Source organism: Anguilla rostrata, chromosome 5 (genome assembly GCF_018555375.3).
Source record: "Anguilla rostrata isolate EN2019 chromosome 5, ASM1855537v3, whole genome shotgun sequence".
Classification (NCBI taxonomy): Eukaryota; Metazoa; Chordata; class Actinopteri; order Anguilliformes; family Anguillidae; genus Anguilla; species Anguilla rostrata.
The window spans coordinates 53,671,559-53,686,077 of record NC_057937.1 but is presented as its reverse complement, the minus strand read 5'-3'; the positions used below and the strand labels follow the sequence as shown (position 1 = coordinate 53,686,077).

Below are 14,519 nucleotides of genomic sequence, written 5' to 3'. Positions count from 1 at the left end.
TTCCCCCCGCTGCCCAGAGCAGCGAACGGCGTAATCCGTGTGCGCGTGCAGTGAGCTGTGTGTGTCAAACGCGCGCGCACCCACCTGTGTGTGTGAAACGCGCGCGCACCCAGCTGTGTGTGTCAAACGCGCGTGCAGCCAGCTGTGTGTGTCAGACGTCCCGCTCTTTCAGTCCAGCGGTCGCAGGGACGAGGAGCTGAGGTCAGAGACGCACACGGGGCTGCGTGTGGGCTGAGCCGTCGCGGCGTCTGTGTGCGGCGGGCCCCTTTCCAAACCGCCGTCTGTGAGGGTCGGGTGTGACTCTGCATCAGCATCAAACGGCCCCAGCCCAGCGCTGCCCAGCCCAGTCAAACTCAGTCCAGCCCAGCTCTGCCCAGCCAAGCCCAGCTCAGCCTAGTCCAGTCCAGTCCAGCCCAGTTAAACTTAGTCCAGCCCAGCTCTGCCAGTCAACCAGTCAGAGTCGCCCAGCAGCCCGCTCAGCCCAGCCCAGCCCAGTCAAACTCAGTCCAGCCCAGCTCTGCCCAGCCAAGCCCAGCTCAGCCCAGCCCGGCCCAGTCCAGCCCAGTCAAACTCAGTCCAGCCCAGCTCAGCCCAGCTCAGCCCAGCCCAGCCCAGTCAAACTCAGTCCAGCCCAGCTCAGCCTCACTCAGCCCAGCCCAGCTCAGAGCCTCAGATCCTCAGTCACAGTCCAATCACGGCTCCTCTCTGTGGCAGTGAATTCTGATTGGTCAGATTTTATTTCTGATCCCATCTGACTCTTGAGTCACGGAGAATTCAGAATTCAAATCCTCTGTCCAAAAAGTGCTGAAAAGTGTTTGTATAACTCCAACTGTGAGCTTGCTTCGGTCATATAAATGAGCCCAGGTGGAGTTCTGTTTCATTGTTTTAACACTGATAACAGAAACACATTTTTCACTAAAACTTGGTGTGATTTATCCTTCGATATCCCACCCTGCCTGTATAAGATTCAGTAGCCTATTTTGCAAACGCCCCCCCGCCCCCCCCCCCCCTCCGCTCACGCTACTTAAAATATCTCCTGCGCCTCCGACCCCAGCGCGGGGACATCGGGGGAGCGCGGAGCGTCGCCGACGGCAACTCGACGCGCTATAGGTTCTTAAAATGTCCTTACATGATGAATGCGTCAGTGGATGGGAAATTGTGCCGTCTCCCCTGGGGGGGGCTCCTTCGGTAAGAACGCGCCTTTTCTGTGCCGCTAATTGCCGACGAGGAGCCCACCCACGGGAGGGCGCGTTAGCTTCATAATTTATGGCGGGGAAAAGCTTTGGGAAACGTGGGGCTGCGTTCAGTGAGAACATGAAGTTTCTGGAAGCGCGTGGAGTTTAGGCTCTCGCAGCGCCGGTGAGAGCAGTAACTCAGGGGAGCGCAGCGCTGGTGGGAGCAGTAACTCAGGGGAGCGCAGCGCTGGTGGGAGCAGTAACTCAGGGGAGCGCAGCGCTGGTGGGAGCAGTAACTCAGGGGAGCGCAGCGCTGGTGAGAGCAGTAACTCCGGGGAGCGCAGCGCTGGTGGGAGCAGTAACTCAGGGGAGCGCAGCGCTGGTGAGAGCAGTAACTCCGGGGAGCGCAGCGCTGGTTTGGGGAGAGTTGAAATGGAAGGCCTTAACGAGCTGGGCTCCGTCTATAATTCAGGCAGCGTCCGCATGTGAGAAAGTGGAGAATCTGTTGGCTTAGAAATGTTGGGGATATTGGTTCATGGCTTCGGGGAAGTGAGCGATGAAAGGCTTCGTATGACTGTGTCTTTGACCCGGTATGAAGGCAGATGCTTTGTGAAAGGATTCGTAGATTTATGTCTCTGTGGGGTTTTTTTTTGTTTTTTTTGCTGACCTCTTCTCCTCTCCAACAGGACATTCGGAAGCAGGAGTGGACCGCCATAATCCCGAACTCCCAGCTCATTGTCATCCCGTACCCACACAACGACCCACGCAGGTACTGACCCCCCCCCGCCCTTCCGCTTTCCCACGGATGCCTGTGCCGTGCACGTAAATACTTTTCCCCAGAATAGAACAGACCAGCAGGATGATCCACTGAAGAGGCCTTTGTACCGCTGCTGCGCTCCGTCTCTTCCTGCCTTTTCTTTTCCTCTCCTCCCACTCTCTTCCCCTTTTCCATTTGCTCAGTTCTGCCCCTGCTTTCCACTTCTTCTCTCTTCCACTCCTCCCCTTCTTCATTCCTCCCCACTCCTCTCCAGCCGTTCTCTCTTCCGCTCGGCTCCCTTCCCACCCGTTCTCTCTTCCTCTCTTCACTCCCCTCCCCCTTCACTATCCTTTGTTCCCACTCTCATCCCTCTTTTCTTCTCCTACCATTTCCTTCCTTCTCTGACCCACCTCTCCCGCTCTGAGACGCTAGCTCTGTTAGCATAGCGTGCGTGTTTGCGCATACCCCTACGCCGCTCTCACCTTCAGCCCTGATAAGATGTGTGCACGCATGGCCTGCGGTTCCTCTGGGTAATGAAGTTCATTAAGGCCCCGGTCCTCAGTGATTTACGAGTTAATACAGCCGACCTCCGCTCGCGTGCCTCTGCTTCTGCCCGTAATAAGCAGAGCGATTAAGGTGTAGTCCTTCCAATTAATATTTAATCTGTTTACCCCTGTCAGCACTGATGGAATGCATCTTAATGAATTCACTCTCCAGCGCTTTTCATAAATATTTCACCCGGCGAACAGGAGGCTTATAAAGATGTAAAGTGCTGTTTGGATTTCCGTTTAAATTTCTTTCCCTTCTGTTGCAGTTCTTCTTTTTCTGTTTGTTTCTTTTTTCCCCCCTATGAAATTTTTCTATTCAGTGAATAATGAAGATTCTTTTTCAAGGTTTTTTTTCCCCTCTCCCCCGTGCCTATACGTTCGTGTTTCTGTGCAGTGATTTCTTTAACATTTTACTTGTTGTGAAACGTGAGCTGTTTGTTGTGATACATTGGCATACACTCGTGGTTAAAATGTGAGGTCTATAGAATCCAGGTGTGTTGTAGGAATTTTCCAATGCCCTCAATCCCTCCTAAACGTTATACTGATGGGCATCCTCAACCGAGACCTATATCCTCTGGTACAAGCCAGTCTGTCTGTTCATATGCTGTGCACTAAAGTGTGCACCCCTGATGTAAGGACCAACAGATTTAAGTGAGTTTGATACACTGAAATCCTTGCAATCTGAATGCAGTATTCCTCTGTATAGCTTGAATTTAGCAAGAATATGTCAAAACAACACATGGAACCAATCATTCTCCCCCTGTTGCGTTGTTATAAACAAATGAAAAATAATGTTTTTGAAAGTTGGGGCTCATAAGTGATTTGTCCTTCTAGGGGGGGTCAGTTTGGAATCATTGATCAATGACACTCTGAGAGATTATGTCTGAAGATTATATTTACTCTCTGGCTTGGGAACCAGCATCATAATTAACATGGCAGACCCTATCTAATAATGCCTCAAGCTACTTTGAATACGTTGTTAGTGTATAACCATTTTTTTTTGTCATTTTCCATTTCCGTATACCGTACATTTAAAGTTGTCATCTTGCTCTATGTCACATTTTTTTAAAAAGCAGTACATTTGTTTTGACATTTTTATTGATCCTGAGAATTACACAAACACGTTGCATAATGGGTTTTGCATGACATTTAAGATATTCTGGTGGTAGGTCATACTGTCTGATGTGGTAAGGAGAGATATTTGTAGAAAAAGTGTAAAGACTTTCCACCTCAGAGGTTGTATCAGGACTCATGTTGACCTGACTTCTGATTGGTCAGAAGAGATCATGTGCCTGTCTCCTCTCTTTCAGCTGGAGTGCTAAGCTGTACCTGACTCCCAGCAACATTGTGCTCCTGACGGCCATCGCACTCATCGGGGTGTGCGTCTTCATCCTCGTCATCATCGGTATCCTGCACTGGAAGGAGAAGGTAATTGGGTGGAGATTGAGCGACGAAAATGCTGGGAGTGAGGATTTAAATATAACCCAATCAGCAAGGGCCATCTGGTTCGTTCACCATTTCCCAAGTTTAATTTTCAGACACTTTTTGAGGGGGCTTTGAGGCTTTCTCAGGCTTCTGTAAGATGTGTTTGATAGCGGTTGAAGTTTAGTACAAGGCTTTTGCCTTTAAAGAAAGCCTTTTGAACAGTGTATACACGCTGGGACAGCGTCCTGCTCACGGGAAACCCGACCGCGTCCATTTTACGTGCGACATAACAACGCCCGGACCTGCGAGGGGTCGGATTCTGTCACCGCGCGGTCGCCGGGGCGATTGAGCCCGTGCCGCTTCGCGCGGTCCTCCCGAGATTTCAGCCACACGCCTCCCGCGCGGGGGTGGGGGAGTGGGGGGGGGGGAGGGTGTTTGAGCGCGCGGCTTTCGCTGTTCCTCCCACACCGGCGACGCTCTCCTCCGCTGGCGATGCGCGGCGTTGGCGGCGTCTCAAAGCCATCTGCCGCGGGTCTCTGATTATGCGCGGGCGAAGCCGTAATTGCTGTCTGTTAAGGGAAGCGATTTGGGGCAGGGAATTTATTGGAGTTGACACTGCATTAAAATAACACGCTGGCACCATATCTGAGGACCTCCAGCTCCTAATTATATTTCTGGAAAAAAAAAACGCTGCTCCCTCTCTTGTCATGATTAGTGTTTGATTGACTAATTATTCTCCCGACAAGCAGGTTCAGGTAATTAATTAACGGAGTTCTCCTCTCTCCGGCTGCTTCATTTCATCCCCTTTTCCGTCTTTTTTTTTTTTTCTTATTTTCTTTCCCCCGCTCCTCCTCATCCCTGAGGCGCCTCCCGCCCCTAGCCCCGCCCCTTTGAGACGATTCCTCCGCCTCTGTAACGGCGTTTCCTCCGGTCCCCGCCCCCTGCCCGCCTCCTTCACCGTGACCTCCAGTAATTGAGTTTGCCCTGAGGAAGGAGAGGCTGCAAAAATAGCATTTTTGTATAGAGGCCTACTATTCCGTTTGTGTCCATATCATTTTATGTGTGCTCAGTATATGCTTGGCCATAAAGAAATGGTCTTGTCACGGTGGATCTGTGGTCAGTACACGTGATTTGTAACATAGTGGTGCTCTTATCCTTAGTGTCCTCAACAGTGATCTATCTAAATATGGCTAATTAATCTACATCCAAGCTATTGTTGTGAATTGAGTTTTTCACCATCAGTAAGTGACTTTTTTGAAGTTTCATCTTACAAAGGAGGAAAGCTGAATAATGGACAGATCAGCCAGAAGACGTTGTCGTCAGTGCTCGAGCGATGCTGGCTTACCCAAGAAAAGCACTAGCTGGAGGGAGAAGTGGAGCGGACTGTGAGCTTAAGGCTAGCGTGGGGGGGTGCTAGCTGGAGGGAGAAGTGGAGCGGACTGTGAGCTTAAGGCTAGCGTGGGGGGTGCTAGCTGGAGGGAGAAGTGGAGCGGACTGTGAGCTTAAGGCTGGCGTGGGGGGTGCTAGCTGGAGGGAGAAGTGGAGCGGACTGTGAGCTTAAGGCTAGCGTGGGGGGGTGCTAGCTGGAGGGAGAAGTGGAGCGGACTGTGAGCTTAAGGCTGGCGTGGGGGGTGCTAGCTGGAGGGAGAAGTGGAGCGGACTGTGAGCTTAAGGCTAGCGTGGAGGGGTGCTAGCTGGAGGGAGAAGTGGAGCGGACTGTGAGCTTAAGGCTAGCGTGGGGGGGTGCTAGCTGGAGGGAGAAGTGGAGCGGACTGTGAGCTTAAGGCTAGAGTGGGGGGTGCTAGCTGGAGGGAGAAGTGGAGCGGACTGTGAGCTTAAGGCTAGCGTGGGGGGTGCTAGCTGGAGGGAGAAGTGGAGGGACTGTGAGCTTAAGGCTAGCGTGGGGGGTGCTAGCTGGAGGGGGAAGTGGAGCGGACTGTGAGCTTAAGGCTAGCGTGGGGGGTGCTAGCTGGAGGGAGAAGTGGAGCGGACTGTGAGCTTAAGGCTAGCGTGGGGGTGCTAGCTGGAGGGAGAAGTGGAGCGGACTGTGAGCTTAAGGCTAGCGTGGGGGGTGCTAGCTGGAGGGAGAAGTGGAGCGGACTGTGAGCTTAAGGCTAGCGTGGGGGGGTGCTAGCTGGAGGGAGAAGTGGAGCGGACTGTGAGCTTAAGGCTAGCGTGGGGGGGGGGCGGGGTGCTTGCAGCCACATCCTCAGTGAGACGAAATTGAAAGCGGAGCAGAGGTTGGCTGACACACAGATGTATTCTGAGTGCCCAACCGCCTCTGGCACTGTTTATGAATGAATGCATCAATTATGTATGAAGAAATTCATTAAAACAGCCATTGTATTGTCCAGGACGAGATGCTGTAGCTCTTCTTTTATTATGTCAGTCCCTCACAAGTGCTTATCCCTCAGTAACACGGAGGTATTCAGTGGACTCTTGACACAAGTTATCAAGAGGAAGGTGAATAGGAATACTTCTTATAATGCTGAGTTAACTCAACATGGTGTTTAATTTTTGAAATGCCATTCAATGGCGGCAATGGGGCGACATAGCTCAGGAGGTAAGACCGATTGTCTGGCAGTCGGAGGGTTGCCGGTTCAAACCCCGCCCTGGGCATGTCGAAGTGTCCTTGAGCAAGACACCTAACCCCTAACTGCTCTGGAGAATGAGAGGCATCAGTTGTAAAGCGCTTTGGATAAAAGCGCTATATAAATGCAGTCCATTTACCATTTACCAATGACTCAACACTATTTTACGCTATAGGTATAAGTTTTCTCAAGGAACAAGGAAGGTTTAGACTACATCTACAGAGACTGTCCATGCATATCCATTTGCACTACAGTTACTCTTATGCTCTACAGAACCAGGTTTACACAACAGCCACAAATACACTCCACGCACACACAAATGTGGTACACACAGAAACAGGTTTACACTGCAGCTACAAACACACTACACACACACACAAATGCACTGCACACAGAAACAGGTTTACACTGCAGCTATAAACACACTCCACACACACAAATGTGCTGCACACAGAAACAAGTTTAAACTGCAACTACAAACACACTACACACACACATAAATGCACTGCACACAGAAACTGGCTTACGCAACAGCTACAAACACACTACACACACACAAATGTGCTACACACAAACATATTTACACTACAATTACAAACGAGCCACATTCACACAGAAGCAGGTTTACACTGCGGCTACACTGCGGCTATACAGCGCCCTGCGTGTCGAGCGTGGCTGAGACCGCGCAGCAGATGTGTCACATTTCTCCGTCTGCTTTGATGATCCTCCTTTTGTCGTAATGCTCCTTTTTATCTGCTGTTGCCGGGGAAAAGAAAATAAAAGAACAGTCTAAAAATAAACACGCGTAAATTACTCCAGTGCCAATTTCAGTACGCCCCCCCCCCCCCCCTCCCCGAGCCGAAGCACACGCCATGCTGGATAGAGCTGGGATAATCACGTAATACACCGTACACGCCGGCGCACACGCGTGTACACACACACACACGCACGCACGCACGCACGCGCACACACACACACACACACGCCATGCTGGATAGAGCTGGGATAATCACGTAATACACCATACACGCCGGCGCACACGCGTGTACACACACACACACGCACGCACGCGCGCACGCAGACAGACACGCACCCAGGAGATCAGTGCATGTGCTTGTTTTCCTGTGCTGAGAGACACCACAGCATCACCGTGCAGAGACCAGAAGGGCTGGCCAAGCAGTGCCACTCACATCTTCAGGTCTGCCATGCTTTCTCCCTCTCTCCCTCTCTCCCTCTCTCCATCTCTTTCTCTCTCGCTCGCTCGGTCGCATTCCCCCTCTTTCCTCTCGCTCTGAATTGGACGGCAGCGACGTTTTCCTTTGAGCTGCTGAGAAGGGGAGATTGGGGGTGAACAGGCGTCTGTCTGTGCTCTCAATACACCATTTATCCCAGCGGTGTAATCTTGAGTCTAGAGTTTTACCCCCCGCCCCCCCATAGTGTAAACCACAGAGGTTAGCCCCCCCAGAGCGAACATACAGACAGTATAAAAGATGGTCTCACTCTCTTTGGTGCTGGTTGCAGACGAGATTCCATTAAACTAACGGCTGAGATTGCTACCCCTTCAGCGAGCAAAGATGAAAATCGGAATCAAACCCAGAGTTCCGTGGTCCAGCTGCGGTAGTGTGGTGTTGTAGAGCAAACGGTGCTTTCGCTAGCCCCTAGCAGCGCGGAGGTGGGGAGGAGCCCTGCACCAGGGGAAGAGCCCTCGGGCGACGAGGCCGCCTTTCACACCGCGTCTGAGGCGCGCCGCGTCCGTGTCGTTCTGACGCCGCTCGCTTTCGCCCGTATCTCACACGCAGTCAACGCTAATTCTGTCACGAGTGCAGTCATAGCAGGAGTCCGCTGGTAATGGGCGATAATTGGGTGAATTAGCATTGCTTATTAATGCAGAGCAGATAGATACAGGTTTAGGGTGATTATGAAGTGAGAGTGGTTTCTCTGGTCGCCAGCTGTCACTGATACGTCCTCCTTTTCTCATTTTCTTTTATTTTGTTTTTTTGCAGAAAGCAGATGACCGGGAGAAAAGGCAGGAGGCCCACCGCTTCCATTTCGACGCCATGTGAGCAGGGGGAGGGACGACCACCTCGGAGACGCCACCACAGGGGCATTGTGGGAAAACCAGGCGCCCTTGTCCTCCGCGTTTTATACAAGCTTTTATCCCGATACCTTTTATTTATTTCAACCGTTGATCTCTGAAAGATGATACGCTCACGCGGTCCGTTTGCAGAAATCTGTCGCTGTTTCCACACCCCAGTCCACCAATGGGAAGGTCCGTGTCCCTGACCCCAAGAAATGTAACCGGTCAGTGTCTTTCCAGGGTGTGGCTTGAGCCTCGGCGAGAGATTCAAATATCCCTCCACACCCCCCGATTGGTTAGCCACATTTTTTTTAGGGCTAGCGGCAAAAATTCTTGAAAGTTCTATCTTCCTTTGCTGTCCATCCCCCCAGTACCATGTTGGTTAGTTGCCCCAAGATGAAGCGACAGATCAGATTCTTTTCCCGATGTTAGCTCAACGCTAACGGCCAGACTGGCGTGCGGAAGCAGCAGCTGATTTTGCGCAAACGTGGGAACCTGCCGTGAGGATAATGGCAGGCTTGGAAAGCCCACCTGTCAGTTCTGTAACTAATTAGAGTCCAGGAGCCCGCCGCTAATTTCCGCCATTTCATTAGTAGCTGTAGCAGTGAACGTAACAGCGGTGAAGCTCGTCTCCATTTTTATTCACGTTCCGGGCTTTCGGATTCAGAAGCGCAGCCTGAATGTTTACGTTGAACTCAACAGCAGAGCTTATCTTTGCACTAAGTGGAGGCTTTTCGACTGTCGTGTCACATATTTGTTGCTTTGATGTGGACTTCAGATAGTTCCGTTTCTGTCCGCGGGCTGTTCATGAATTAGCATTAATAGATTTTGCCACATCGCGACTGCGTTCCCGTCTCGTCTGACATGGTGGATCACTGTGACACGCTGTATGAACAGTGTCCTATTTTAACGCATTGATGTCTTTCCCGTATACAGCCTGCTCCTGAATGCTTTTTCCACTGCTCTCTTTCTAGGTACTTCACATAACTTGCGTTTTTGCATATCCTTGCCGAGGCAGATATTTACTGAAGTATTTCTTACATGAATCTCCACCGTCCTGTGCATAAATGCTGTTCTCTGACCACCACTGATACTGATCTCTGATTCTGGTACCATACCCAGCCACATAGCCCATTCCCACACTGATACCATACCCAGCCACATAGCCCATTCCCACACTGATACCATCCCCAGCCACATAGCCCATTTCAGCACTGATACCATACCCAGCTACTTAGCCCATTCCCACACTGATACCATACCCAGCTACTTAGCCCATTCCCCCACTGATACCATACCCAGCAACATAGCCCTTTCCCACACTGATACCATACATGGTTAGCAAACCCATGACAGCTTTGAAGTCAGTCACAGCCCTCCTAACGGGACATGTACTACTGAACATTTGTGTTGTTGTTGTTATTGCAAATACTGGACCTGGAAAATCTTGTTTGTGTTTAATTGTGTTGAAACATGATATGCAGTCTTTTTTAGGTGCCAAATGCTCTCCATTTGTATTGTTTTAATGGTATCTGCCAACTGAGAAGTCTAACAACTGTTGTGAATGGTATTCTACACTGGAAAGTTTTTTTCTTTTTTTAGTATTTCAATTTATTTTGTATTTATTTTCTTTTTTGCACTTTTGTGTCATAATTGACAGGATTATAAATATGTTCACTTTACAACAAAAATGACCTTTACATGTGATATTTCCCTAAAAATCGATTAGCGCTGATACAATGAAATTTGAGTGTGTATTCAACACTTTGAAGTTAAAGCACAAAGATATTTGCTGTAATATAGCCCCAGAATTGTGAATTGTGATTGTATATAATAAGGAAGGCGAGTGTTGTAAGTAGTGTCCTGCCAGCACAGTGTGCAAGCTCTCAGTATAATAAAAGAGCCTCATTGGCTAGTGTGGACTGTGAGTATTAGCACTATGGGACTGCAGACAATTAGCTAAAGCCTCCCCCAGGCAGGAAAGTTGTAAATAGCCCTCTGATTGGTCGGACACCAGCAGTCTGCCTAGGTCATTTGCATTAGTTGTAGTTACAATATAAAAGATCATTGGCCACTAGTTTTTCCAGAGGTTTCCCAAGTTGACGAAGGATTCTTCAAGAAGTGGCCTACAAATACTGTTGGATGTTTCAAATTTGGAGGAAAAAGAAAAATGGGGTATTTAAAGTTACTTAATATGACCTATGGAGGGAGCGTATACGATTTGAAAGAACTGAAATGGAAGCATTGCATCTGGGTTCGCATCTAATTTCTGATCTGTGATGTTCTTGACCATCTCACCAGTCCAGTAAAGTTTAAGGGAATGGTAAAAAAAACACAAGTGAGGATGCTTTATTTAAAAAAATTCTTTATCATAATTTTCCCCCTCATATTGACTATGACTGCGTGGGATAACTGAAAGGTCAACTGAATTATCCTCCAAACTCAAATAACTTAACCACTGTCGTGTGGGCTACTCCATGATTTGCACATTATTTGTAATTTGCAATGCCATTTTGCTTGTGTTGATGTTAATTTAATTTCTGTATCGATTCCTTGGTGTGAAAAATGAAAATGATTGGTTGTTAGAATTATTGGTGTATAACTGGTTTTGGTCTTGGTCTTGTTATTGGAATGTTTTGATTGAGAATAAATCATATGATAAAACGTGTTTCGGTGCTATCTTCCATTACATGCATTAGCTTTGTGTCGCTACACTTCTTTGTATTTCACATGATCCCAAATATAAATGACTTGTTTTATGTATCTTGTACAAAATTTAGAGTCATATTATATACCAGAAAAAGGTGCCTCTCACTGTATAGTCAATTTGCCTATAATTGTATAAAAGGATTCTGGTCTTTGCTGACTCAAATGGATCTCACAGTTCCGGCAGATTGTTTGGCCACACATTCGTGCTGCGAACCTCAAATTCCACCTCATCCCAAAGGTGCTTTTATTAGATTGCGATCCAGGGACTGTCCAGGCGATGTGACACGGTGGCGTGGCCGTAAAAGGATACACATGGTCAACAGCAATGCTTACTGTGGCATTCAAATGATGCTCAACTTGTATTAAGGGGCCTACTGTGCCGCAAATGTGTGCCAGGAAACCATTCCCCACCCTATTACAGCACCACCACCAGACTGCACCATTGCCGCAGGCAGGATGAATCCATGGATTCATGCTGTTGATGCAAAGTTCTGACCCTACCACCTGCATGTTGCATTAGTCAAACCAGACAGTGTTTTTCCTATCTTCAGTCGTCCAGTTTTAGTAAATGCATGCCCTCTGTTGCCTCATCTTCCTGTTCTTAGCAGACAGGAGTGGAACCCAACATGGTCCTCTAGTGCTGTTGCCCAACCGCTCCAAGGTTTGAAGTGTTGTGCATTCAGAGATGCTCTTCTGCACTCCACTGTTGCAAACAGCTGTTATTTGAGCGTTTGTGGCCTTTGAGTTAGCTTAAACAAAGCTGCCACTTTTTCTCTGACCTCTTTGATTTTGCCTATAGAACCGCTACTCACTGGATGTTTTCTGTTTATCAGACTATTCACTGTAAAGACTAATGCACAAGGGCTGCTGAGATGCTGGAACGACCGTGTCTGGCACTAGCAATCATAACACGGTCAGAGTCACTTAGATCATGCCTCTCGCCCATTCATGTTTGATTGAACAGTAACTAAACCTCTTCACCATGCCTGCTTGATTTATATATTGAGTTGCAGCCATGTGATTTGCCGTTTGCATGAGCAGGCAATTTGCATGAACAAGCAGGTATATAGACTAAAGTGCCCAAAGGTATGAGTGTCTGAGTGAACGGTGTGTATGCCCTGCGATAGATTGGCGGCCTGTCCAGGGTGTGTTCCTGCTTGTCATCCAATGCATGCTCGGATAGGCTCCTGCACCCCCCGTGACCACGCGACCGCCCAGGATAAGCTGGTAATTATAAGTATCAAGCATAATTGACACACGGTCTAGCAGTTTCATTAGTTATTTTTTCTATATACTTCAGGCATTTGGATTGGAGATCAAAGGATGAATATGAGACAAACATACACAAATATGTTTTATTTCATGGTACTTACATGTTTTACCGTTTTACTGAAAAAGTTGTTTTGTGTTGCGTCTGACCGATGTTAACTGTTGCTCAGGTGTTTCCTTTTGCATGGATTGCCCACACATAAAGTGTCCAGTATTGGGTTAGCCTTTATTTTCATCTGTGGAAATTGGAATATATAAACCCTATTCGCTGTTTACTCGGCCCATGTTCATCCTCCCGTCAAATGGTGAATTAAACTATAAAATTAAACAGAGTCTATAAAAAACAATAACCTTATAAATAATATAGCAAAGCAATAATTTAATCTTAATAAACCGTTTTGAAAAGTTAATATAGAACAACATCTTCACCCGCTCGCCCTCCGACTCCTTAGACTGTAGTATGGAAGTTGAACATGTGAATATAATGCCCAGCCAGGCATTGTGAGTGACCAGCGCAATCTCGCAGTAATCATTCGCTGTTTACTCTGCCCATGCTCATCCTCCTGTTAAATGGTTAATTAAACCATAGAATTTAACAGAATCTTTTATAAACAATAACCTTATACATAATATAGCAAACCAATAATTTAATGTTAATAAACCGTTTTGAAAAGATAACATAGAACAAACCCCCTGCCCGCTCGCCCTCCAACTCCATAGACTGTAGTATGGAAGTTGAACATGTGAGTAGGCTATAATGCCCAGTCAGGCATTGAGAATGACCAGCGCAACCTCGCGATAATCATTCGCTGTTTAGGCTACTCTGCCCATGTTCATCCTCCCGTTAAATGGTTAATTAAACCACGATATTTAACGAAGTATTTATTAATAATTTAGCAAATTAATATAAACTGTTTACAGAATCTATTTTATAAAGTTAATAGAAAAAACATCTTCACCCGCTCGCCCTCCAACAACTTAAACTGTAATATGGAGGTTTAACGTGTGAGTATAATGCCCAGTCAGGCATTGAGAATGACCAGCGCAATCTCGCGGCTCATTCTGTGTTTACTCTCCCAATGTTCATCCTCCCATTAAATGGTTAATCAAACTATAATATTTAACGGAGTCATAAAATTGTATATATGGTAGCATAGAGGTTGACTGGTGGAGTGTAGTGTCCAGTCGGTTGTTTGATCGTCCGATCGTCCCTTCGTTCGTCAGTTCGTGTTTTTGAGTCGGTTTGTCTGGTCGCATGCTCGGCCATTCACCCGTCCAATTGCCCGCCTGTTCGGTCGATCGGTTGTTCGCCTACTTCCATTCGGTTGCTCGGCTGTTCGATCGTCCGTTCGTTCGTTCGTTGGTCCGGGCTTTTGAAAGCGTTCGTCTGGTCGCCATGACCATTCGTTCGTGTAATCGCCCGGCCACTCGTTCGGCCGATCGGTCTTTTGCCAGCTCGTGCGTTCGCTGGGGGAACTATTTGGACATCTGGAACGTGGCCGACGCAATCTCGCGGCTCATGATTCCTATTTTGCTCACCATAATCACCCTCTCGTTAAAACATAAAATCGTGTACATGGTAGCATGGAGGTGGACTGGTCGAGTGTATTGTCCTAGGACAATGGAAAGTAGCCAGCGCAATTCCGTGGTGAAAGACTCCTCTCTCTCACCAGGACATACTCCCGTTGAATTAGCAAACCTTCATCGCGGATTATAGCCAAGATTGAGAGTTGTGCTCGACAGGCCTAGGCCCGTGCATGCCCTTGGTCTCCCCCGACCAACCACGCAGTCCATGTACTGTGATGGGGGGAGCCATCGTAATATTCTACACCCTAACCCTAACCCTAACCTCCATAAACTTAATTTTGCACAGCTGAAAATGGGGGGACTTAATACAAAAACAGCCGTTTCTGTAAAATGGTAAAGCATATCGGTCCTACGCATGTAATACCATAAAATAAAAGCTGT

General features: G+C 48.1%; 1 protein-coding gene across 1 annotated transcript in view; it reads left to right on the top strand.

The window, feature by feature from the left end:
- Nucleotides 1–11,241, top strand: part of itfg1 (integrin alpha FG-GAP repeat containing 1) — a 106,871-nt gene extending 95,630 nt beyond the window's left edge. Inside the window, exons 16-18 of the mRNA XM_064338009.1 lie at nt 1,862–1,944; nt 3,791–3,908; nt 8,500–11,241. Coding sequence (XP_064194079.1) covers nt 1,862–1,944; nt 3,791–3,908; nt 8,500–8,559 — 261 coding nt within the window. The 3' untranslated portion in view covers nt 8,560–11,241. The remainder of the gene's footprint in view (nt 1–1,861; nt 1,945–3,790; nt 3,909–8,499) is intronic.
- The last annotated feature ends 3,278 nt before the right edge of the window (nt 11,242–14,519 follow it).